The 27374-nt window shown below is 39.8% G+C and overlaps 1 protein-coding gene across 2 annotated transcripts in view; it reads right to left on the minus strand.

Moving 5' to 3' along the window:
* The window catches only part of UBQLN1 (ubiquilin 1), a 45941-nt gene that overhangs the window by 11091 nt on the left and 7476 nt on the right, over positions 1-27374 (minus strand). For both annotated transcript variants that reach the window (XM_049770637.1, XM_049770635.1), the window contains exons 2-6: positions 25346-25497; positions 22133-22245; positions 15722-15984; positions 12027-12185; positions 11658-11892 (exon numbers count right to left, since the gene is read on the minus strand). In XM_049770637.1, the coding sequence (XP_049626594.1) occupies positions 11658-11892; positions 12027-12185; positions 15722-15984; positions 22133-22245; positions 25346-25497 (922 nt within the window). The remainder of the gene's footprint in view (positions 1-11657; positions 11893-12026; positions 12186-15721; positions 15985-22132; positions 22246-25345; positions 25498-27374) is intronic.

A 27374-nucleotide genomic window follows, 5' to 3' on the forward strand; every position in this document is an offset into this window, starting at 1 on the left:
TTCTAATTACTTTAAAGACAACTTTGTCCATATAAAGGTGGGTTCACTAAAGTCAAGAGATAAACCAAGATATACTCAAAACTACTACTGAAAAATCTAGAGGGCCAAAAGAATAGCATAGTGGATAAGGTATTTGCCCTACAGGCAGCTGATTCAGGTTTGATCCCTGACATCCATATGGTCCTCTGAGCCTACTGCAAACTATAGTGCTTAAAAGGAAAATGGGAGGGAAAAGGAAAGGTAGGGGGAAAGGGAGAGATAGAAGTGCCTGCCTTAGAGATATGCTGTGACAGGGAAAAGACGAGAGAGAAACTAGGGATATTGGTGGTGGAAAATGTACACCAAATGTATAGGAACATTGTAAGAAACTCAACCATCAACAAACTTGTTAACTCGAGATTGCATAATTTAATTAAAAATGATCAAAAAATTTGTATGAAATATGTAAAATATATTCATTCAAACTTCAGTGTCTATAAACAACCTTTTACTGAAACTTAAGTTCATTGATCTTGTAAAGGCCACATGCTTTTCCTACAAGGAAAGCAGTAAACCAATAGTGATTAATTTAAGCATGTCAATTACATCTTGTAGCAAACAAACATGCAAAAGGAACATTACTATTTCAAAGTAACAGTTTATTAAAAGATTTAAGACAGTAAATTCTACATCAATAGTTTAAAAATAATTCAGGGGCTGGAGTGAAAGCACAGTGGGTAGAGATGATGCTTGCCTTGCTTGCAGCTGATTGGGTTTGAATCCCAGTTCCCCATATGGTTCCTTGATTACCACCAGAAATATAGAGTACAGAGCAGGAGTAACCACTGAGCAAAGTCAGATATGGCAAAATAAATAAATAAAAGCAATTAAAATTATTGAGTGGTATTTTTTCATTCATGAGCTAGATGTTACTAATACCAATGTTTTTTGTTTGAACTATCAACGCAAAGTTTGAAATAACTTAAGAAGTAGTATCAGTTAACATTTAGACAAAACTTTCAAAGTTGAGAAAGAATTAAGAATAAAAGTCTGTTAAGATGTACAACATTTGAACATGGAAAAAGGCAAAGATTAAAGAAATTAAATGGATAAATATAAAAATTTTGTCTTTAAAAAATATGATTGTTGGGCCAGCATGATAGCGCAGTGGTAGGGCGTTCACCATACTGCATGCGGCTGACCAGGATAGACTAGGGTTCTATCCCTGGCACCCCATATGGTCCCCCAAGCCAGGAGCGATTTCTGAGCCAATAGCCTGGAGTTACCACTGAGGACCACCGGGTGTGACCCAAAAACCAAAAACCAAAAAAAGGGGAGGGGGTGATTAGTTAACTGTCTTTTCTACCAGAAGGTACAGAAAATATCCGAACTGTTATTCAATAGCAGAATTATCAATGCTAAAAATCAATTAAGTTTTGTTAATATAGTCAAAGTCAATTCCATGAATTTTTTTCAGAAATATTCTGACTTCCTCAAGCATAAATAAGTTTGATGGTTTAAAAAAGGCAGTGTTGGGACCGGGACACTGGCCGGGGGGGGGGGGGGGGGCTCCAGTCCCTGAACTTCGGGCTTGGGAGGTCTCTCTCCCTTCCCGGAGCAAGATTTTAGCCGGCATGGACGGCCAGCTGGCAGACCCCTCATGGGCCAGCGGCCTTTAAGTCCAGCCCAGGGTCAGGGGGGTCCGCAATTGGGTCACACGACCTCCCTCTCCCCCATTCCTCCGGATCTCCAGGTGGGTTTCTGGGAGGAGCTGACGGGGCACTCTGGGTTTTTCCCCACCCCCAGGCCGGACCGGGACACTGGCCGGGGGGGGGGGGGGGGGGGGCTCCAGTCCCTGAACTTCGGGCTTGGGAGGTCTCTCTCCCTTCCCGGAGCAAGATTTTAGCCGGCATGGACGGCCAGCTGGCAGACCCCTCATGGGCCAGCGGCCTTTAAGTCCAGCCCAGGGTCAGGGGGGTCCGCAATTGGGTCACACGACCTCCCTCTCCCCCATTCCTCCGGATCTCCAGGTGGGTTTCTGGGAGGAGCTGACGGGGCACTCTGGGTTTTTCCCCACCCCCAGGCCGGACCGGGACACTGGCCTAGGGTTGGGCTTAGGGGGTGGAGCTGGATCTGGTGGGTGGCAGAGAGGGGCTCAGCTATATCAGTTTGTCACTGGTAATCTCATACCAGTCTACATTTTGCAAACCTTTGCTCCTTCCAACCTTCAGTACCCCCAATTTACCCTTCTTTAACTTCAGTAACACATAGTTCTTATCTCTAATCTAAGACATACAGTATATCTAACAAATCCCAGAACTATTTAGAAGGACACAAATTGAACACATATCTTTTGAATATTTTATGGGTATTTTCTTTAACTGATGTAACTCTGTATATATTCTTCTACCATGATGTTTCTATTCACTTTTCATCTTATCTTTTCTTTGTAAGCTGTTAAGTAAGGATTGTTGGTGGAACTGTCCCTCAGTTTGATGCCTATGATTGAACTATGTCATGGAAATTTCTGGTCTTGTCCCTATTGCCTTTAGATGCACCAATAATGCCCCATGGCATTGATCCTTGTTTGCATAGACACATTAAAATGGGAAAAAAAATACATACAGATAAGTTCTTATCTAATAAATCTCAGTACAATGTACCTTACACCCTGAACATTGATATAATGAACTGGCACAGGCTTCAGAAGAATGGGCATCCTCCATACACGCCGGAACCAGGCAAGCTATCTACGAAACATCCAAGGTCTTTTAGAACAACAGCGGGAAGCAGTCCTCTACCAGGAAAGACACTACCAAGGGTCTGACATCGACCTCTTATAAAGAGACTTCCGTTTCCACCGAGAAGACTTGATAGCAACAATGACCTGCTCTACAGGACATGGTTCTCTCTAGTGCCCCTTAAGTGGGAGGTGAAACGAGAGGATGCTATGCACCATCCTGACTGCAATATGGGACATGCAGACTCCAGGATCTTTAATACAGAAGCATGATACCAACAACAGAGACTATGTGAGGAATGGAGGTGTATTGCCACTACAGAGGATGACTTGAATTGAACAAACTAATTTGCCTGGAGCCTAGAGTCAATCCTGTGCCAGGAAACTTCAGGGTTAGGGTCTCCTTGTATTTAGACCATAATTTGTCTTTCCATGTCCCTTATGTTTTGGTGGGCCTATGCAAACAAATGCCACTTGAATACCATTTTTTACTATGTTCCCTTGACTCCAACCCTTAAGAAAAACAAGCCACTAAAACTTTTGAGGTTAACTTAAACTAGGTAATATGTACATGGAACTAGAGAAATGTACTTTGCCCTCAATGTTTAAGGAGCTACATAAGTATAATGTCTATAGATTATATTGTGTGCTGCTAAGAAATAGTATGTACTACAACTGGGGATCTGAGGGACAAGTAATTGTACTGTACATGGGTTCAGTTTTGTTTTTCTAAATGCTCTTTGGCTGAAAGTTCAAGGCTGGGACATCATCGATGGGACTACCGAGAATGCTGTTTATGGGTGATTGGGCTTCCACTGTAACTTTACCCTGTCCTCTTCTTTACATCTTTGTTGTCATAATTAAAATAAAAAAAAATATGAAAAAAAAAAAAGGCAGTGTTGTTGTTTTGGAGGGGAATATTGGGGAACTCCTAGTGATGCTCAGGAGTGATTTCTAGAGTTGCTCTGGGCATCATGTACAGTACAAAGAATGAAATAGGATCAGCATTTAAGGCAAACACCTATACTTCCTGTACTCCATCTGTAACTCAAGAGACAGTTTTTATTATTTCTTTTTAAGGAGGTAAAATGTTAAACTGATAAGAACAGATATTACACTTGATCTTATCCAAAAGACTTCATTGGGGCCTCCTGTCCAGCTTCCCCTCAGTCTCTCTCTGGTTTCAGTGCCATCATCTGCCCTTTGGGGCCAGCCAAGTTGGTGTCAGGGAGGGAATAGGGAGCCTCACACATTAATCCCTTCCATGAAATGCAAATGGGGCTGCCTTTTTGGGTCTTTCCCAGCATTCTTCCCGGTCCCAGTGCCATTGCTGAATCTTTATTCCCTGGGGACAGTGAGGCATGTCTGAGCGGGAATAGAGAGGCTCTAGTCCTAATCCCCTCTACCAAGCTCTAAGAGGACCTCCTCTCCAGCCTCCCCTCAGTCTCCTTTTGAGTTCCAGTGCCATTACTGAAACCCCCTTCCTTCCCATCAGTCCTCATTTTCCCAAACTGAGTGGACACACTAACTCATTTCAATATATATGATAGGCTTCATGGCAGATTGGATCTAGCTCTTCTTTCAACACCCTGATACTCCAGCACTCCAAACCACTAAATGCAAAGATCAATGGGGAAGCTAAAAAAAAACTTCTACAGTGAGGGATACAGAGAGAAAACCTGGCAAATCTCTAAGCCCATTCAAATGCCTGAACCTTATCGATGAGGACTTAAAATCAACACTTAATGGTTTAGCAATGGAAATGAAGGAGTTACTAGCCTGGGGAATCAAGAAATCTATAGATGAACAATTCAACCAACTCAAAGAACTCTTTCATTAGATGAAAGAATCCATACAAATGGAACTAAGAAATTAAAAAACATGTTGGCAAGCCATAATAGAATTACACAGAGGAACTTGAAGACAAATTACAAGGCAGCAGTGATAAAGAAGTCAGGAGACAAAACTGGTAGAAAATGTGGACTCCTCTTACAGTGCTCATGACCATCATCACTTGGGTTTTTTTTTTATTTTTATTTTGATCATATTGGCTTACATATCTTTCACAGTAGTATTTTAGGTACATATTAACATTGAATCACTTAGTTTTTTAAACTTAAAAATTATGATTGTTTTTTTGTTTGTTTTTTTTTTAGTTTTTGGGTCACACCCGGCGGTGCTCAGGGGTTACTTCTGGCTGTCTGCTCAGAAATAGCTCCTGGCAGGCACGGGGGACCACATGGGACACCGGGATTCGAACCAACCACCTTTGGTCCTGGATCAGCTGCTTGCAAGGCAAACGCCACTGTGCTATCTCTCCGGGCCCATTGTTTTTTAAGAATGTTCTTTACTGAGGGACCGGAGAGAGCACAGAGGTAGGGCATTTGCCTTGCATGCAGAAGGACGGTGGTTCAAATCCCGGCATCCCATATGGCCGCCCCCCCACCCAATAAAGAATGCTCTTTACCCAATCTAAACCATGAAGCCTTTCTTCAGTAAAGTTTACCTTCACCAATCATGACTGGCCTAAAATGAAAAACCTTTCCATTTTACTTATCAGGCTTTATGTTTTTTTTTTAAGCACAATGTCCCATTTCACTTCACCTGGGTCAGCTTTTCCTTCCTTCCTTCCTCCCTCCCTCCCTGACATTCAGGGGTTACTTCTGGCTTTGCGCTCAGAAATCGCTCCTGGCTTGGGGGACCATATGGGACACTGGGGGATCGAACCCAGGTCCGTCCTAGGTAGGCCGTGTGTAAGGCAAACACTCTACCACTGCGCCACCGCTCCAGCCCCATCTTTTCAATTGTAACCTATGGATCGATGGTCAGTGTCTGTCTATATGTGCACAGGAGTGTATGTATTGGGCACCTCAATGTCTAATGTCCGTCTTAATATACATGTCTGTCTATATGTTGTATACTGCCCTTCCACATTATATATAACCCCTTCCTTCCCCACTTCACTTACCATCTCACAAATTCTTTTCTAACCCTTCTCTCTCTTCCCCATCTGTTATCCCACACCACCCCTGCCATTTAATCCTTTTTACCCATAGTTCTTAACTCCTCAGGAAGTGGAACATTCCCCCCATCCCAGCCAGCTGCCAACCAGCTCCCAAAGAGAAAAGATAAGAGTCTCAGCTTGAGAAGAAGTTGCCACTGACACTGAGGCCCCTTTTCCCTACCTCCCTTTGTTGTGGACTGTCCTACCAGATACGGTTTCTAAGCAGCCCCTAACTCGAGGACATTTCTTGAAATGTGACTAATGAGAGCCATTTTTTAGATCACAAGACCAAATCACAGGCTGAAGCTGTGCTCTGGATTTTATCCTCTGCCTCAGACTTTTTCAAAAACCTTAAAGGGGACATGTATATCTCCTTTGAATATTTCTTTAGATGTATTTCCTTAATAGGTATAATCCTTACTGTCTATTTTCTTATGTAGCAGCAATTTCCCCATTTTTGGGGATCTATTTAGTAGGGAATTCTAGTAAATAAGTTTCTCTAGTGTTCTAAGTTCATTTTAGAACCAGGTTATAGGGATTTTTTAGCTTGTTATTTTTACTCCCATATGCACCAGTTGTGCCATGTGGCATTGTTCCTTTTAGCATAGGCATTGAAATGGGGAAATCTAAGGCCGAGTGGTGAATTAGGGCGTAAGGTGTCTGCTTTCGCTATCCTAGAACAGACAGTGGTTCGATCCCTTCCCTCTCCCCACCCCTCTGCATTCCATAAGGTCCTCCAAGCCAGGGGCAATTTCTGAACACATAGCCAGGAGTAACCCAAGCACCACCAGGTATGACCCAAAAGCCAAGGGGGAAAAATACCCCCAAAACCCTGAGGAATCTTATGTGTGCAAATAAGCTCTTATCTAACAAGAGATAGGAACAGATACATTTTATACTGCAGAGTGGCCTTACAGCCTGAACACGTGTCATAGTGACTTGGGTTAAGCTTCAGAAGAACGAATATTGACCATTCATCCCTGAACCTTGGACCCAATCTATGGAAACAGCACGGTTCTCTACACCAGCACAAGGAATCAAACTTTTATTGGGGAATGCTCTACTGCTGCCCTGGCATTGATTTATTCCAGAGTGGGTTCATATGACACCCTGATAACTTGGTAACAACAGCAACAACCTGGGTAGGGTTCTCTGCATTATCACCAGGTGAGATTATCTGGTGAGATAAAACCAGAAGACTCTGTGTCACCCTGACTTCAACATAGGATCTGTACAGAAACCAGGATCTCTAACTACAGAAACCTGACAGCAACAACCATGATTGTGAAGAGCTTTTACTGAGACCATAGAGAAAGACTTTGGGGTTAGACAACTTCATATGCCTGGAGCCTGTAGTTGGTCTTATGCCAACTTCATGGGTAAGGTCTCCCTGTTTTTAGGCCAAATGTTTTTCCTTTCTATTTCCCCAAATTTTGCTGTGCCTATGCAAATAACAACTGCCGTACACACACCTTTTAATTGCACTTTTTAAAAATCTCTTATCTTTAAAAAAGAAGAGATTAGTAAACTTTCTGCTATTGTATTAATGATGTTACTGGAGGTACAATACTTTCCACAAATATACTTGCTACTTAACTTCCTCTTTTTTCTTCTCTTCCATTTTATTTTTTAGTTTTACTTTCTATTTTTCTCAATAATTTTGCTTTCCCTTATTTTGAAACAAATGTATTATGTCAACTACATAATGCATTTTCTTTTTTCTTTGCATTTTCTTTAAATAAAAAAAATTTTTTAAAAAAGAGGCAAAATGTTATTTCCCTTTCCATTTTGGAGGGAGTGTGTTAAGAAATGAGACATTCTTTTAAAATATTCAACCATAGTATCAAACACTGATAGTATCAATGACTTTGTTTATTTTTCCTTTTGGTAGATGAACTCAACCCAAAGTTCTCAAAGCAAAATAATATTTACATGCAAAATGCATAGCAGAATTAAATTGATAAAAAAAAAAAGCCTGAAACACAATATCTAGCAGCTTTATAAAGACTAGGTCTATAAAAAACAGACTAGCTCTCCATTCCCACAAAAATGCAGAACAATAGTCGAAGCTCTGACCATTTTGGAAGCTTTTGTTTTTACCTCCATGTAAATAAAAGAACATCTTTCACTTTTTAAAAACTTAATTCAATTAAGGGGCACTACTTAACCAATGGGAAATGACTAATCGGTAACACTATACAAAAAGCAAACTAATAAAATTCTATGAATGCTTTTCAGTTGGCAAATACACTTAATAAAAAGTCATCCTTGGGGCCGGGTAGGTGGCGCTGGAGGTAAGGTGTCTGCCTTGCAAGCGCTAGCCAAGGAAGGACCGCAGTTCGATCCCCCTGCGTCCCATATGGTCCCCCCAAGCCAGGGGCGATTTCTGAGCACATAGCCAGGAGTAACCCCTGAGCGTCAAACGGGTGTGGCCCAAAAACCAAAAAAAAAAAAAAAAAAAAAAAAAAAAAAAGTCATCCTTTAGGTCGGCACAATAGCACAACAGTAAGGTGTTTGCCTTGTGCATGGCTGACCCAGGATGGACCTGGGTTCTATTCCTGGTGTCCCATACAGTCCCCCAAGCCAGGAGTACTTTCTGAGAGCATACCCAGGAGTGACCCCTGAGCGTCACCCGGTGAGACCCAAAAACAAAAAAATCATCCATTTAGAATGACCACATATCTTATGTGAAATCAGTATCCATTTGAGGTAAAATAGATTTTTGGTGAAACATATGAAACATCAAGTATCATATATTGATAAAAATTTCAACCCTTTTATTAGCATAAATGAAATATATTTTTTCTTTTCAATTCCATCAATTAACCCTGGAAATCTATTTTTCACAATCAATATGTAATACTTTTGCTCTTGCACTATAAATTCTAAAGTATTATCTGGCTTCTTACAGGAGTTATTTGCTGATGTGAGAAAATGTTATGATGTTTATGATTTTCTTGCATTCAAAGGTATGTTCTTACTGTATACAAGAATAAAAATTTCACTTTACACAGAGTAAAAAAAGTCCACTCTATACTACTTTCTTGTTCTTTTCTCTCTTTTTTTTGGGGGGGGGGCCCACAAAGGTGGCACTTGGGGGTTACTCCTGGCTTGGGGGGGGCCATATGGGATGCTGGGGGATCAAACCAAGGTCTGTGCTAATTCAGAGCATGCAAGGCAAATGCCCTACTGCTTGCACCACCACTATGGCCCCTATTTTCTTGTTCCTTTAAAGGCAAATATAAATATTAATATTTCAAGTAATTAAATTAGAAATTAGAAAAATAAATGGCATCACTGATTTTGTTGTTGCTGACAAAAACTAGACTAATGTTGCTCAATTGTCAATCAACAGCTAGAAGCAAATCTGATACTGCTCTAGACTTTCACAAGCTCTCTCTGTTTTAGGACTTGTTCAATAAAGCACCATTTTTTCAGAAGAAAATTAAATAAGCAGTAAGATATAAAACAGAAAACTTTTACCTTATGAAGGTACTAACTCAACTTTTATAAAGCCTATACTGTAGGCCCTACAGTATATATAAAATATCATGAGGGGCCAGAGAGAGAGCACAGCGGTAGGACGTTTGCCTTGCGACCAACCCAGGAGGGACTCAGTTCAATTCCTGGCATCCCATATGGTCCCCCAGCCTTTGAGGGACAATTTCTCAATGCAGAGCCAGAAGTAACACTTGAGCACCACTGGGATTGACCCAACAATCAATCAATCGTTTAAAAAAGAAAAAAACCATCACTAGATGTAGCCCAAAAATAAACAAACAAAAATATCATGATATCCAATTTATTCTTTATTTTCATTTTGGTTTCTGTACTACAGTGCTCAGGGCTTGCTTCTGGTAGGGTCGGAGAGCCATATGGATCCAGATAACTGAACCTATGCCACTCAAAAGCAAAGCAATCGCCCAGCCTGCTGTACTTTCTCTCTTGATCCTCCACAACATTCTTTAAAGAATACCAATGTGTACACAAATTATACTCCTCATCCTAATTTCCTTTATTAGTAATAAATATGCCCATAGGGCTGGAGCAGGTCTGAGAATCCACTGATTCAGAAAAATACCTCACAATCTTTATCTGACTGGGTCTCCTTTTATTAAATCTTGTTTCCTTTCTGTGGCCTCCCTTACCAGTTGATCTGCTAGTCTTGTGCAGTGGAAACACTCCCCTTCATTTTATGAGATTGTGGTTCCATTGGAACATTCTGGGAGTTCTTAGTAGCCTATTGTTGCTGGTTGAAAAACACTGATTTAGAATACAAAATCAGATGAAAATCAGGAAACATCTGGTCTATTAATACTCAAAACACAAAATTGCTACATCCCCTGTATTAACAAATCCTGAGATTTAGGAAGGCACCAAGTTTATAAAGATTCTAATTGCCAAGGGGAGGGTTTTTTAAAAGCTGTCTGCTATTACAGGAGCTTTTTCAAAGCAGTCTGTACTCACAGTGAGGACGTTTGAAAAAGTAGCACCTGTAAGAAAAGATGCTTGAAAAAATAACTTGTACTCACAAGTATTAGGGCCCTGTAAAAATCTTGGTTACCTGTCCAGAAGGCATTTGGGAAATAAAGGGATGTAGCATAAATATTAGTTGAGACATACCTTCTTCAGCTGACATTCTAAGATTACTCAGATTTAATATTTACATGGTTTCAAATATTCTTTATCTAAAAATTATTACTCTTTTCTTAGAGCCTCTCTTAATTACTCATATATATAAACACACCTTATGAGGAACATTTGTGTAGATTCAAGTATTTTTATTTAGTCTTACAGAATAATTACTCACCTTCAAATCTAACTTTGCTCTTTGCCTACGTGCAGCCATAGTAAGTTAACAAACATTTCAGGCCCAGTTCAGTATACATAAAGCCAAAACAATTCTCAACTGATCTTGGTACTAAGAAACTACTGATAGCAAAGAAGCAGCCTCAAAAGTGAAACTATCCTGTGCCAGAAATATGCCTTGAAAAACTTGCCCCTTTTTTGGTAAATTAGCCTTATAGATGATCTGTCAAGAAATTGCATATAAGTATTCCACTTATATATGCCTTGAATAAATGGAACAGAGCTTGAACCCAACTTGACTCCTTGGCCTCTGTTACCCATTACCTGACCCTGGTACACACCTTTTAAGGACCCCAGAAGATTTCTTTGTGTCAAGACCAACCGTTCTGTGACACAAAATTACTTCTGCAAAGCCTCTCTGCAAAGCAGAGAAAATAAAAGTAGGTAGGGTACCTGGCTAGCACGTGGCTTGCCCAGGTTCAGTCACACAGGACCATCCAATATAGTCCTGGGCTGGAGAGGTAGCATAGAAGTAAAGCATTTTCCTTGCATGAAGGACAGTGGTTCGAATCCCAGCATCCCATATGGTCCCCCGAACCTGCCAGGAGTGATTTCTGAGTATAGAGCCAGGAGTAAACCCTGAGCGCTGCCAGGTGTAACCCAAAAACAAAAACAAACAAAAAAGTCAATGTCTATATAGATATGACCTTTGGGCCAGAGAGATAGCACAGCGGTAAGGCCTTAAGACACAGAAGGACTGTGGTTCAAATCCCGGCATCCCATATGGTCCCCTGTGCGTGCCAGGAGCGATTTCTGAACAGAGAGCCAGGAGTAACCCCTGAGTGCTGCCGGTGTGACCCAAAAAAACAAAACAAAAAAAACCAACCAACCAATATGGTCCACCGAACAATGCCAGAAATAATTCTTGAGTGCAGAACAGGAGTTGCCCATGAGCATTGCCAGGTATGGCTCAAAAACAAAAGAAAAGCAAGAAATAAAAAGAAAAGTATCCGTAACCATTCCCAATATGTACATGAGATTAGTACCAATCATTATATATTTAAAGCTTAGAGTATAAAAATTGCTTTCATTGTTCAAAGAAAGCTGCTTGTTTTTAGAGCTTACCTCCTACTCCAGGCCCCAGATTTGGCGTAGTAGAGCTCTGCCCAGCAGTGGCACTGGTAGTAGTACCACCAGTACCTCCCCCAACACTGGTGGTGCTACTAGAAGTAGATGAACTCTGGGAAGTCTGTGGAGCCCATGGATTAGGCAATGGATCTCTGTTTTCTGTGCGAGAAGGTTGAATACCTTCACCTGAAGTTGTATTGCTCACCAAGGAAGCAAATGGATTACCACCAAACTGTAATGAGAGGCAAAAAATTATAAAGAAGTGAGTTTTGTCTTAAAGGCCACATAGGTAAATAAAAATCACAATCTTCAATCACCCACACATTCGTTAAAACAGCCGTATCCCTTGGCTTGACGTATAATCACCTGTTCTTGAGCAGCACTTAACATTGGCTCTTGGATATCGGTGTACATGCGCCGTAACGCATTGTATCCCCCTGGGATGCTTTCTAGGTTGCTCAAGGCCCGGTCCTGGTTTCTCATCATTTCCTGCATCATTGCTGGATTCCTAGCAAGTTCTAATGTCTTAAAAAAAAAAAAATTTCTTTTCAAAAAGAGTTTAAAGAGGTGGTGGGGGACCCCACTGAAATACAGATGTGTTAATTTAAAAATTAACCTAAGTCAATTTTGCTTTCTTATTCTAAGAATTAACAGCAGACTTGACTACTTACTATAAATTCTATTGGATTTCACCACAAAAGCCAAGCTAGCATTAAATAACAATAACAAAAACAAATAAGATATACTTGTTTGTAATACCTATTGCCTGAATTGGAATTTTGTTTTTAAATCAGCAAAGTTAACTGTACACAAAGATCTTTATAATATAAAAGGAAAGCTACAATTTTTATTCCATGGTTTCAAACTGTATCACAAAGTTATGGTCATCAATACAGTATGGTGTTGAAATAAAAGCACACCAAACATGAGTTGAGAAATATATCCACATATATGATCAATTAACTTATAAGAAAGAAGACAAAATATTCATTGTATATCTAAAACCCAACTATGAAGGACTCTGTAAATCACAATAGTTTCAATAAAATTAAAATTTAAATATAAAAGAAAGACAAGGTACAGCATAGGGGAAAGTTTCATCAAAAATTGGTGATGAGAAAACTGGAAAGCAAAATACAAAATAATAAAACTGGGGCAATACCTTTTGCCATACACAAACATTAATTAAAAATTAAAATGCAAAACTATCAAATGTTAAAAGATATTATCAGGTAGTAAGCTCCTTAATTTTAGTCTTGGCAGCATGTTTAAAAATCTGGCATTCAAAAAAAAAAAAATCTGGCATTCGGGGCTGGAGTGGTGGCGCAGGGTTGCCTTGCACGACTTGACCTAGGACAGATCTCGATTCAATCCCCAGAGTCCCATATGGCCCACCAAGCTAGGAGCAATTTCTGAGTGCATAGCCAGGAGTAACCCCTGAGCATCACTGGGTGTGACTACCCCCCCCCCCAAATCTAGCATTAAAAGCAAAATTACACAAGCTGGGGCCAGAGAAATAGCATAGAGGTAAGGTGTTTGCCTTCCATGCAGAAGGATGGTAGTTCAAATCACGACATCCCATATGGTACCCCAAGCCTGCCGGAAGTAACGCCTGTGTACTACCACTGTGACCCAAAAGCCAAAAACCAAAAAAAAAAAAAAAGGTTACACAAGCCCTAAGTGGAATCATATCATACTAAAAAGTTTCTGCTAAGCAAATGAAACCAAAAAAATTAAAAACCAAGGGCTGGGAGCTATTACACTAGTTGAGTGTTTGCTTAGCACATAACCAAACCCAGATTTGATTCCTGACACTACATGCTCTTTAGCACAGCTGGGTGCAGCCTTTGAGGCCCCAAACAACACAGTTGGAGATCCCTTGCACATTACTGTCAAGCTTATTCAGGCTCTAGCATTGAACCTCTGGACCAAGAATTGCTGGTGGGACCTTTAGGCCTCCTAAACAGCACCTGGAAGGTGCAAAAAAAAAAAAGGGGGGGGGGAACTTACTAAATATGAGAATATATTTACAAATAATCTCATGAGACATAAACATAAAAAAATACAGTAAAAGGGGCCAGAGAGATAATAAAGTCCATAGGCACTGCCTTGCATACAGTCGACCAGATTCCATTCCTCAGTACCCCATAGAGCCCCCCACCCCCAACCCTATAGCTCCAGGAATGATTCCTGAGTGCAGAGCCAGGAGTAAGCCCTGAGCACTATGAGGTGTGACCCAAAAACAAAAATCAAAATTTTATTATAAATTGGGGCCGGAGAGATAGCACAGAGATAGGGCATTTGCCTTGCATGCAGCAGATCCAGGATGGACAGTGGTTCAAACCTCGGCATCTCCCATATGGGAGCCCATGCCTGCCAGGAGTGATTTCTGAGCACAGAGGCAGGATTAACCCAAATGCCTCCGGGTGTGACCCAGCAACAAACAAACAAACAAACAAAAAATATATATTATAAACAGGTCCGAAGAGATAGTACAGTGGTAGGGTGTTTGCCTCGCACACAGCCAACCCAGGACGAACCTAGGTTCGATTCCCAGCATCCCATATGGTCCCCCAAGCCTGCCAGGAGCAATTTCTGAGTGCAGAGCTAGGCATAACCCCTGAGTGCCAATGGGTATGGCACAAAAATTGTATTAAAAACTTACAATTCCATAAGAATTCAGAGCTTAAAAACAGATGAAACCATTTTCCCCCGCAAGAAAACAGGTTAAGTTTACAGAAACATGAAAAGAATTTCATCAATGAAATGCAATTAAAACCATACCTGATGAGAATGTTACTGGTGCAGGTGCTACGAACATACCCCCATACTAATTTTTGATCAGAAAATTAAAAACCAAAATACCACATATCCAGAAATTCTGTATCTGCAAATTAACCTGAAGAAAATGAAAACACTAACTCAACAGATCCACCTCCAAATTCACTGCAGCAGTACTTATAATAGCCAAAGTAAGGAACCATGCCAACTGTCCAGTAATCAATTAAGGAAATGCGACATGGACAAGTGAAATGAAAAAGAAGTAAACATTAAGAGTGAAATAAAATGGCACTTGTAACAATACAAGTAAACTTGGGGGTTATTCTTCTAAGCAAAATAAGATACTGAAAGACAAAGCATTATTATCAGCATTATTATCATCTCATACAGAGAGAGTAAAATTGATGTTTGCCCAGAAAGTTGGGTCTGCGGTAGTAGGAAGGGAGAATGATCGATGCCACTCAAAATATGCAACTTTCAGTTTATAAATATATCTGGTTGGGCCAGAGTGTTAGTATAGCAGGTAGTGTACTTCACTTGCCTTGCATGCAGTTGGCCAGGATTCAAACCGCAGCACTCCATATTCAGTCTCCCGAACCCCGCTAGGAGTGATTCCGAAATAAGCTCTGTGCGTCACTGGGTATGGAGCACGTGTGGGCACACACTACCCCACCCCCTCCACTTCACACAAATAAATAAGCCTAGCGATATAATATATGCCATTTTGAGTATAATTAATTTTATGCTGAAAAGTTGCTAAGAATCTGGGGCTGGTGTGATACGAAATTAGGGCTTTTGTATCACTGGGTGTTGCCCAAAATAAAATTAAATAATCAACTAAATATTAAAAGATAATGAAATTGTGCAGATCAAGAACTGCAAGAAAAGGTGTTCATCCTCAGTGAGCATGTGTGCAAGAACTAAAAGCAAATGTACTACATTCAATGAGCACAACACAACTAACAGTGTGAGCACCACAACCATGCATGTAAGACTCCCAGTAATATCAACAGCAGAAATGTGAAAAATTAACTTTTATATACAGGGTTTTGCTAAATATAAAATTATCAATTGCTATGGTGAATATCTGAAATGAATGTTTTATGTCAAATGTACCACAACTGTATTTCAAAAGCAGAATATTCAAAACCACAGCTTAGCTGAATTTTCCTGAACAAAAATTAGGATTTCTATTCCATCTTAGCTTCACTGCTAGTATAAAAATTAATTAAGACATAAATATATAATATTTTGCTATATTAAATGAAAGTTCCACATACTTGTCTCATAATATCTGGGTTATTCAGCATGTGACTAATTTCTGGATTTCTCTGTATCAACTGCTGCATTTGTGGATTGGCCATAATTAACTGCCTCATAAGGTCGGGATTTGAGAGCATGCTCTGGACAAAAGGATTTTCCATGATCTGGACCATCATTTCAGGATTGGACATAAGTTGCCGCTGCATCTGGCTTTGTAGTTCAGAAAAGTTTGTGGTATTCAAACCCAAACTACTTAGACCTGCAAGTCCTCCAAGGCCACCTAAGAATAAAGAGGAAGAAACATAAATGAAAGCCATAAGCATTATTATGAACATGACTGCTAATATAGAGGCAAAAGGATTAATTGAATAACCCATTGTAGAAAGTTATCTTAAAGCAAATTTAAAGACCAACTAAATAAATATTTCTAGTGTGTAGTATAAAAGTTTATTTCAGCTCAGTTCTTAGTTCCTGGTATACAGCATTATAAACTATTGCAATTTCCCAAGAAAGAATGATCTTTCGTTGGATTCACAGTCCCCTTTAAAAATAATGCATTTATACCAATCATAGTGCTTAGAATAAGGGCCCCTCTAGATAACCTCAGAAAAGACAGTAGGAAAGATGGCTCAAAACTTTCAATCAAGTCATCAACTTCTGGAAGAGAAGGAAAAGAGACCTAGAGATGATGATAATACATGAAAGTGGCTAACTAGACAAAAGCACAAAAAGGGTATAGAAGTTTATACTTTTCTGCTATACCATACTTTTTTCTGATTACAAAAATGTATTTAATAGTTTCATATAAAATGCTAAGAGTATTTTCATACTGTACAAAAAAAACTTAATACATAGACTTTTTATTAATAACTATACAAGAGCACAGCCCTTTAGCTAACTTCTAAATAAAGGTTACAATTTGTTTCAAATTTAAAGACTTAATGGCAATAATGAGGAAAGATTAAATTTATTTTACATAACTGAATGAAAGTACTCCCAAAAAGGACAAATAAAATAGAATATGGTCTTATGTGTCCTTAGGGAAGTGGTTTGGAGGGGTGATAGTTATGTATGTCAAATTAATTTCCTATCTGGAATTTCTGCAACTGCATAAATATGTCCCCTTCTCAGATACCATGCTGCCAATTTTCTTTACTTGAAAGTAATGACTTTTAAGGTCTAAAAAAAAACTGCAAAATTTAAGTGTGCGCCTTTCTTTCTAGGTAAACATCCTTTACAAAACAAGTCAACTTTTTCAAAGTTGCATCCACAGAAGTATAAAGAGCATGTTCCTGCAGAACTCATCTATGCTGTTGTGGCAACTGTTACTGGAAGTAAAAGACATGCAGAAGCAGTAGGGCATGTCTTCTGGTCAATAAGCTTCTTGGGTTTCATCTTTTTTTGTTTTAGGGTCACACCCTAAAAGTGCTTGGGGGTTATTCCTGGCTCTATGCTCAGAAATCACTCCTGGCAGGCTCAGGGGACCATATGGGATGCTGGGATTTGAACCACCATCCTTCTACATTTAAGGCAAATGCCCTACTTCCATGCTATCTCTCTGGCCCCTTGGGTTCCATCTTAATTTCTTCCGGGGTAACACTCAATTCCACTACTACCTTCTTCGTGCCAGTAATGCTTGTCTTGACCTTTCACCCCCACAGCAAGTTTGAACACTGAATTCTGCTATAACATACTTTAACCTATGCTTTTATTTATTTTGGAGTTTTATACTTTATGATAATCTAGCAGGTTTAAGTACTTAGTGCCCTGAGAAAACAAGGCATAGGAACTTCTAATTGATAACATGCCAATGAAAAATATGAGTGGCCTGGGACTTGGAGTTGTAAGTAGAGATAGTCTATATAAAGGACATTTAACTGTGGGACCTGACACTAATAAAGGTAGGCAGTGTCAGAATTAGTATTCAAAATGTAACATCCAGATGGAGAACAGGAACTAAAAACAAATGCCCCAATTAAAAAGAAAATAATGTCTCAAATGCAGTGGGGCTGAGAAGATGGTTCAAGGACTGGAACCCCAGCAATAGGAACCACAACCAAATCCAACACCACTGAATGAGAATCTGGGCACCAATCCAGGTGTGGGCCCCAAAACAACAAAAAAAAATTATACCTTTAATAATTATTTTCAGACTACCAAGTAGATTCATTCACCTATAAATTCTGGATGAAACTGATCTCCTGAAAGTTAAGACATGTAGTGACTTAAATGTCACTTTGGAGGCATTAAACCACAAAGAAACCTACTAGATGGCAGATATAATTAAGTACTCATCATAAGATTATCTTTTGTAGTTAGATTAATACAAACACTTCATCAGTGGCTATGATGCATGCTGGGAATAAGATAGCAAAGACATAATTTATGAACTCACAACTCAATCTAACAAAAGAAACCTGAAAAGCAACTGTATAATAATAATAATAGTCTCAAGAATGGTTGCTTTACTACAGATGAAAATAAGACTGGAGAATAAATCAATAAAAATAAATAAGACATGGGAAGACTTATTACTAAATACAATAGGTATCATATACAAAAATCATAGAAATAAATGGTATATATTTAAAACTGCAAAAAGTCATGATTGGAATGGCAGATAGCAATGAAAGAAAATGATACGGAATTATCTCTTCATATATGAAAACCTAAAAATAAACAGCAAGGGGGCCAGTGCAATAGCACAGAGGGACAGTCTTTGCTTTGCATGTGGCCCACCAGGGTTCCCATTTGGTCCCCAAACCTTCCAGGAGTAAATTCTTTATTAGTACTCAGTGGTACTCAAAAGATTACTCCTGACTACATTCAGAAACCAATGCTGGAGAACTCTGGGGGCCACATGGGATGCTAGGAATTAAATCCAGGTAGGCCGAGTGCAAGGCAAACATGCTACCTGCTCTATTATTGGTTCCCCCTCCTTTTTGAGGCCATGACTAATTTCTGAGTGCAGAGCCAGGAGTAACCAGAGTGCCACCAGGTATGGCCCAAAACATTAAAAATAAACAACAACAACAACAACAAAAAACAACCAACAAAACACTCACAGCAGTCTGAGACTGGAGTGATAGCACAGCAGGTAGGGCATTTGCCTTGCATGCAGCCCACCTTGGTTTGATCCTCAGCATCCCAGATGATTGACCCCTGAGCCTGTCAGGGGTGATTTTTGAGTGCAGAGTCAGGAATACTCCCTGAGTGCTGCTGGGTGTGGCCCAAAAACAAAAACCCCTTTCCCCAAATAAACAACCGGGTAGTAACATAATGGAAGAATAATACACACAACTGAGTTGGGGGTTGGGGTGCCCTTGGGAAGAAAATGCCTTAAAGTTCTCAGGAGAAGGAAGGGGTACATTAGTGGTGTATTGGAATTATGTGTACAACCCATTATTTACAGCATTGTAAAGCATAGAATCTCAATTTAAAAAAATGTTTTAAATAGCTGAATTCCAGTGTTATATACCCCTGAAGAAAATGTAAATGGAGAGTTCATTCACCAACAAAATCTACAATATTAACAATATCCAGTAATACTCTGGGCTTACTGCTGCCTCTGTTCTCTGGGATTGGTCCTGGCAGTGCTTGGGAACCATATGGAGTAGGAGGGAACAAATTAGGTTTGCCACTTGAACAACTAACTATTCCTGCAGTCATCTCTCTGGCCTCTGTATGGACTCCTGTACTATATTTCCATGCCCAAAGCCCAGCTTTTTAAGATTTTAACACATCAACCAAGGTGCGTCCTAATTAAACTATATCTAAGTGTAAGCTAGATACTGGGGGGTTGTGATGAACATATTAAGAAAAACAGTTATAGGGGCTGGAGAGATAGCACAGCGGTAGGGAGTTTGCCTTGTAATGCAGCCGACCCAGGTCTGACGGTGGTTCGAATCCCGGCATCCTATATGGTAACCCGTGCCTGCCAGGAGCAGTTTCTGAGTGCAGAGCCAGGAGGAACCCCTGAGTGCTAAAGGTGTGACCCAGAAACAAACAAACAAACAAAAAAAAAAACAAAAAAAAGAAAGAGAAAAGAAAAAAAAAGTTATAGGCCAGAACAATAGAAAAGCAGGTAGTGTGTGTGATTTGTACACACCTGGGTTTGATCGCTAGCACACCATATGGTCCTCTGAGATCCTCCAGAAGTAACCCCTTCATCAGAGGCAGGAGTAAGCTCTGAGTAATTCAGGTGTGGTTCAAAAAAATCAAAACCAAAACAAAAGAACTTGATCTAAGTTAAAAAATATGTGTATATATAGGGAAAAGTTACTTAAGATTCTCCTAAGAGCAATACAGAAATTACTTAGCACAAATATTACAGACTTTAAAAGTTGGGAAGGCACCATGGAAATAGCAATGGGGTGAGAGAGAGGACACAAACAGATTTGATAGACTAAAGGTGCCGGATTGAAGAGATCATTAATTTTCCTCTTTCCTTTAGCTTTCTTAAGAGACAGGTGGTGTTCTTTACATGACTGAAACCCAAACACAATCATGTATGTAATCAAGGTGTTTAAATTAAAAAAAAAAAGAATAAAACCTTATCAAACTGTAAAAAAAAAAAAGAGACAGTGTTCAAATAACAAGAGAACATTAGCAATATGAAAAAGTGTTGAATTAAGGCAAAGAGTTTAGAAGCGGTATGGGATGAGTGCCCAGAACCTGGGCCGGGAGATAGTATCAGGGGCCAAAGTACTTGCTTTTGTAAGTAAGAGGCTACAAATTTAATTCCAGAGCTGTCCACAGCTCTGCAGAGATGTGCAAATGGCAACTCTACCATTTGTGCCTGGCAGCTATGCTGTTTTGGGATTCCTAATACTGCAAGTGACTGTTGGCTGTGTCATAACCAGTTGTTATGCATCAACCACAGCAACTAAAACATGACTAGGAATATGACATCAATGGTGAGCATGTATGTGTGGGCAAAACTAAAGTGCACAATTCTATTTTTTTTTTTTTTTTTTTGGTTTTTGGGTCACAACCAGCAGTGCTCAGGGTGCTCCTGAGCTCTACGGTCAAAAATTGCTGCTGGCGGGCCCGGAGAGATGGCACAGCGGTGTTTGCCTTGCAAGCAGCCGATCCAGGACCAAAGGTGGTTGGTTCGAATCCCGGTGTCCCATATGGTCCCCCGTGCCTGCCAGGAGCTATTTCTGAGCAGACAGCCAGGAGTAACCCCTGAGCACAGCCGGGTGTGGCCCAAAAACCAAAAAAAAAAAAAATTGCTGCTGGCAGGCTCAGGGGGACCATATGGAATGCCAGAATTCGAACCACTGTCCTTCTGCATGCAAGGCAAATGATGTACTTCCTATCACTCTGGCCCCTAATTGCTTTCTAATCTAGATTGCTAGTAATTTTTGCCATCTAAAATACACAAGACACGTTTACATTTAGTCCATTATCAGTTTCAGAAAGAGCCGCAAATACTGAAGAAAAAAAAAACCTACACCATAGCCCAATTATTTTCAAGAGTATTGTTCATCTTTATCCCCAGAAATAAAACTCAACAGTGCCAGTGGATTCCTGAAACTGCCAATAGTTCTAGACCCCATGTATCTATTTTTCCCCATATATATACATGATAAAACATAATTAATTGAACAACTGTGTAAAGATATTGTAATAAAAATTATACAATGCTGGGGCCGGGAAGGTGGCGCTAGAGGTAAGGTGTCTGCCTTACAAGCGCTAGCCAAGAACGGACCGCGGTTCGATCCCCCGGCATCCCATATGGTCCCCCCAAGCCAGGGGCGATTTCTGAGCACATAGCCAGGAGTAACCCCTGAGTGTCAAACGGGTGTGGCCCAAAAACCAAAAACCAAAAACCAAAAAAAAAAAAAAAAAAAAAAAATACAATGCAGTCTTTTTTCTAGATCCCAGTCCCTTTCTGTTTCGGACAGACAGAAAACTACTAATATAGGGGCCAGAGCTATCGTACAGTGGGTAGGATGCATGCCTTGCATATAAGCAACCCAGGTTTGATACCAAGCATCTGGTCCCTGCACCTGCCAGAAGGAAGCCTGAATGCAGAGCCAGAAGTAAGCCCTGAGCACTGCTACTGCTAGTAGTCCCCAAAACAAGTAAGGAAAAAAAAAAAAACTTGCTTTATGAGCTTATGCTCATAAATATGGGTAATCTTTAAGAGTTCAATTATGTCATGGTGAAATCAAGTATACAAAACTACATCTCTCATTATTAATAAGATGTTTTTTAACATTAGCAAACTAAGCATGTCTGTATTCCCAACCATTACCTTAATGCCTATACAATTTTAAGCAATTCTAGAAGGTATTTAAGTTGTTTTTTCTATACTTGAAGTAGTTTAATATTTAATTCTGTTATTTGGTCTCAAATTATCTTGGGGGAAGAGTAAGGTTTTTTTCTAAACCCTAAAATAAAACAAAACTATAAATACTTACCTAAACCAAAAGTGTTGCTAGTGGTAGAGCCTGATACAGAGCTACTATTAGAAGCTGTTGAGGAGATACTGCTTGTACTGCTATTTGTTTGTTGAGCTGAATGATCCTGAGGCCTAGAGAAAATAAAAGATAGTGAAGAGCATGCTAATTAATTTTAAAATAACCTGATATTTTGATAACCGTTTTACATCAACCCAAATGGTTTTATTTAATTTCTTAATCATTGTGATTTACAAAGTTATTCATAATTCGGTTATGGATACATGTTTCAGGACCAAGCCCACCACCAATGTCAATCTCCCTCTACCAATGTTCCCAGAGTGCATCACAAGCCACCTCCCCTACCCCAAGCCGGCCATTATAACAGGCCTGTTTTTTTTTTTTTCCATTTTAACTGTTACAGTTCGGGTCTCATGATATCACTGACTCTTGTTGTGAAATTTAGTTTCTGTCCATCCTTTAGTCCTTTTTTTTTTTTTTAATTCTTTAATTCTTTTTTAACAGGCTCCCCCGACAGGCGCACCAGCACGGGACTGGGTCCGGGTCGGGAGGGGGAAGGAAGACGAAACGGACACCGGCTTCCACGTCTTTAGTCCTTTTTTATTAGTACCACCAATGCACCTGAGATTACCCCCTCCCTCCTGTCATTTCATATTTGTGCTTTTCCTCCTCCATTCAATTTCTTTCCTTCTCCTCACTATACTTTGGGGCCTAGAGTATTCTCAACAACTTCATGCAGTTATTCTAAATACAACATATAAGTGACAGCATCCCATACTTATCCTTCGTCAGCTATTTCAGTTAACATAATTATCTTCTAGTTCCATCCATGTTGCAGCAAACTGCTTGACTACATAATTCCTTACATTTCCTCTCTCATTTTTAAAAAGGGTTTTATGTTTTGTGAGGTTAATTTTTTCACAAGGGATATATTTTGTATATCCTAAATATCAATCCTTTACCCAATGTGTCGAATGAAAATATTTTCTCCTAGTCAGCTGTCTTTTAGCGAACCCGTGTAGGCCATGTGCAAGGCAAACATCCTACCCACTGTGTTATCACTCTGGCCCAAATAAGTACCCTGTTGTACCTGTGTTAAGTTACCAGTCTATTATACCATTAGGGAGCCGGAGAGATAGCACAGCAGTAGGGCGCTTGCCTTGCACGCAGCTTATTCAGGACAGATGGTGGTTCAAATCCCTGCATCCCATGTGGTCCGTGTGTGCGACCCCACCCCCTCCTGCCTCCGTGCCTACCAGGAGCGATTTCTAAGTGCAGAGCCAGGAGTAACCCAAGTGCTGCTGGGTGTGACCCAAAAACCAAACAAACAAACAAAAAAAACAATCAGTATATATAACAAAAGCATAGAGTAGATAGAATAAATTTTCTATTAGTGAAGCATTTCTTTTTTGGGGGGATGTCATACCCGGCAGTGCTCAGAGGTTACTCCTGGCTCTATGCTCAGAAATTGCCTCTGGCAGGCTCGGGGGACCCTATGGGATGCCGGGATTTGAACCACCGTCCTTCTGTGAGCAAGGCAAATGCGCTACCTCCATGCTATCTCTCCGGCCCCAGTGAAGCATTTCTTTTAGAGGAAATGCAGCATAAAGTATTACAAAAAGGATGTCAACAACTTAGAAGAATTCTGTAGAAAATGCATTAGTAGTCTTATGAGACTAAAGATAGTTCAATGGTTCAATTACTTAAGCCAAGTGTCAAGCCAAGAATTCAAACTCAATGCTATCCATAAGTAATGTGATAATCCCAAAAGTCATTATGTTAGTAGGGATCTCCAGAGTGTAAGAGCCTACAATTGACTCAGTGGTTCAGGAAACACCCATTGCAATCATGTGGTCTTAAGTGTCATGTATATTGCAAACCAGTGTATTTGCCATAATATGCCAAAACAGTACTGACCAGGCTTACTAATCTTGAGTCTAAAGGTAAAAGGGGGAGGGAGAAAAAAGGGACAGTATTCTCTTCCTGTATGACAATATATAGACACCAAAGGCCAAGACAACAGGTTCAGATCCATATAGCAGTGGCTAAAAGGAAGAATTTATCTAATTTATTTCATGCATATTTTCTTTGTATGTATACCTAAGAGCAATAGGATAAAATAACAAAATACAAATAAATATATATAGCTCTTTAAGTATAGAGTAAATAAGTAAAATAAGTAATAAGTAAATAAGTAAAAAGATGTATCAGTTTAATTGGAATTTTATGAAGTGATGCAAAGAACAATGGTGTCTTTAAAACTGAGGAAGTCAGGTAGAGGATAAAGCTCAAAGATATGGAGAGCATACCTTACACATGCAAAGCTGAGTTTAGTACTCAGCACTATGTTTACCACCTAATTGGCATGACTATTACTCCAGCATTGAATCATCAAGCCTACAACTGGTGAGAAGGAGAGGCAGTACAGTAGGTAAGGCATCTGCCTTGCACACAGCCAGCCTGAGTTCAATCGAGGCATCCCATATGGCCCAAGCACCTTCAGGTGCAATTCCCAAGTGCAAAGCCAGGAGTAACTCCTGAGCACTGTTGGGTGTGAACTCCCCACAAAAGCCTGCAGAGTTGGGCCAGGAATGGACCCTGAGCTTCTAAAAAACACCAGGAACTTAAAAAAAAACTTTGCAGTAGTAACAAATGAATTTAACTCATTTAAATACTAATGATGGAGAAAGTCATTGAAAGGCAAAATTGGTTATTAAAAAAAGGGGGGGGGCTGGGAGATAGCTCAAGGGAATGGTGAACATGCTTTGCAAGAGAAAAATCCTAGGTGCGACTGATTCCTAGCACTTACTACCAGATCCCCTGAATACCATCTGGTGCTCTGAGCATCAGAAACCACTTCAAACATAGTTGAGTATGGATGAAAAAACAAAAGGAATAAAACAAGGGAGAAATGGGCAGAGAGAAATTGAGAGATGGCGACAGTGAGAGAACATGTACAATTGCACACTGCTGAACCAGGTTCAATCAACCCCATAAGATACCCCAAACTCCACCAGGAGTGATCCCTGAGAGGAGAGGCAGAAAGCCTTGAAAACTGCTGGGGTTCTGTTCCCAAAACAAACAAAAAATTAATTTAAAGGATTTAGTCCCAGCTTGGTGCATCTTCAAAAGATATGCTTGCTTGGGGGTCAGATTAGCTGTGTATGCTTAGTATATATGAGATCTGGTGCAAAAAAATTGATAAAAGCTTACCTGTTTTGTGTTTTGATGACAAGGTGAACAGTAAGTCCATCATGAATTCCATGCTGACTTAAAGTATCTTGATCTTTTAAAATTTTTCCAGCAAATATCAACACTAGTTGGTCAGTATGTGATTTGAAACGTTTAGAGATTTCTTCCTTGAACTAAATAAAATAAAAATAAACATGTACTAAGGATATTTGCACAGCATCACTTATTCTAAACCCAAAAAGACCTTAGCCTTCCCCCCAAAACAGAAAAGTTGCAATAATTCAATCAAACAGTTATCTTCTATATTAATCCCTGGCTCTTAGAAGGAATGAGTATTACCACTTCACTTATCTCAAATGCAAAATGTTATTATAGGTGCACATCTTCTGGTATTAGTCTTTATTTGGGGAGGGGGGGAGGTTGGGCCACATCCAGTGGAGCTAAGGGGTTACTCCTGGCTCTGCGCTCAGAAATCACTCCTGGCTCAGGGGACCATATGGGATGCAGGGGATTAAACCTGCATATGTCCTGGGTCAGCTGCATGGAAGGCAACACAAACGCCCTACACTGTGCTACCTCTCTGGCCCTTTTAAGGTGTAACCATTCCTTTCTAATTTATTTATGTGAGGTTTTTTTTTTAATACATAGCTCAAGCTAAATAGACATCTTACAAAGTCTTCAGTATTTCCCATCACCTTCATGAAGGGTTTAAACACTGCATAACTGAAACTCAATTGTGAGTAACTTTTATCTGGAAAAAAATACCCAAATATATTATGAATCACAAGTATTTAATGTAATTAAAAAGCAAAACAAAAAGTCTGCATTAATCTAAATTTTTGTTTTGTTTTGTAGCCACAGTCAAAGGTATTTCTGGCTCTTCACTCAAGAATCACTAGTGGTGCTGAGAGGAGGGAACAGGAGGGATGCCGGGATTCGAACCAATGACCTGCATGAAAGGCAAATGCCTTACCTCCATGCTATCACTCCGGCCCCCCTTTACTTTTCAACTATACTTAATACTAGCCTAATAATTTCGTATCAAACAATAGGTACAATTTTAATCTCTAAATTTTCAAATTCAATGCAACAGAGACTTTGTTTTTTGGTTTTGGGGTCGTACCCTGATAGACCAGGCAGACTCCTGGCTCAGGAAGCAAACCTTGATGGGCCTTATACAAAGGAAGGACTTAGTTGTAGCTCCAAAGGGCAGCTGGATATGAATCCAAGCAAATCAAACCAAACCCAACCCAACTCAATGTAAAAATATAAAAGATGGGAACGATAGACAGCATATGCCATGGTACAGCATATACCTTGCACTCAGGTACAATCCAGCAACTAACTAACTAACTAACTAACTCTCTCTCTCTCTCTCTCTCTCTCTCTCTCTCTCTCTCTCTCTCTCTCTCTCTCTCTCTCTCTCTCTCTCCTCTCCCCTCTCTCTCTCTCCTCTCTCCCCTCTCTCTCTCTCTTTCTCTCTCCCCTCTCTCTCACTGGATGGCATTTCAGTTAAATCATGATAAAAAAATCTCTAATGATATGGATTCTGATGAATGCACAAAATCTAGAATAAGCCTTAATACCCTAACTTAGAGCAAATTTCTGATCATAAATATTTCCTTTAAAACAAACAAAAAAATTTGGCTTTGGCTTTGGGCCACACTCATTGATGCTCAGGATATATTCTTGGCTCTATGTGTAGGAACTACTCCTGGCAATTTGCAGGGGACCATATGTGGTCAGTCATATACCTGCCATATTCCCTCTTTAGTCCAACAATATTATTTTCAATTCTGCAGGCTATAACATATTCTGAATACTCAAGTGAACAGAAATTGTAAATCTGGCCCAAAGTCTGATGATCCATACAAGACATCAGATATCATACCAAACCTATTTATACTACAATTGCAAAAAGATTTGCAGAGCAGTTTTGTATGGGATGAGACACCATTCAGTGAACATATTTACACCTTGCAAATAAGAGAATACTACTAGAATACTACTAGCTTTCCTAAACTAGTAGAAAAAAAAGCTAGTAGACATT

The sequence above is a fragment of the Suncus etruscus genome, chromosome 3, assembly GCF_024139225.1.
Source record: "Suncus etruscus isolate mSunEtr1 chromosome 3, mSunEtr1.pri.cur, whole genome shotgun sequence".
NCBI classification, from domain to species: Eukaryota; Metazoa; Chordata; class Mammalia; order Eulipotyphla; family Soricidae; genus Suncus; species Suncus etruscus.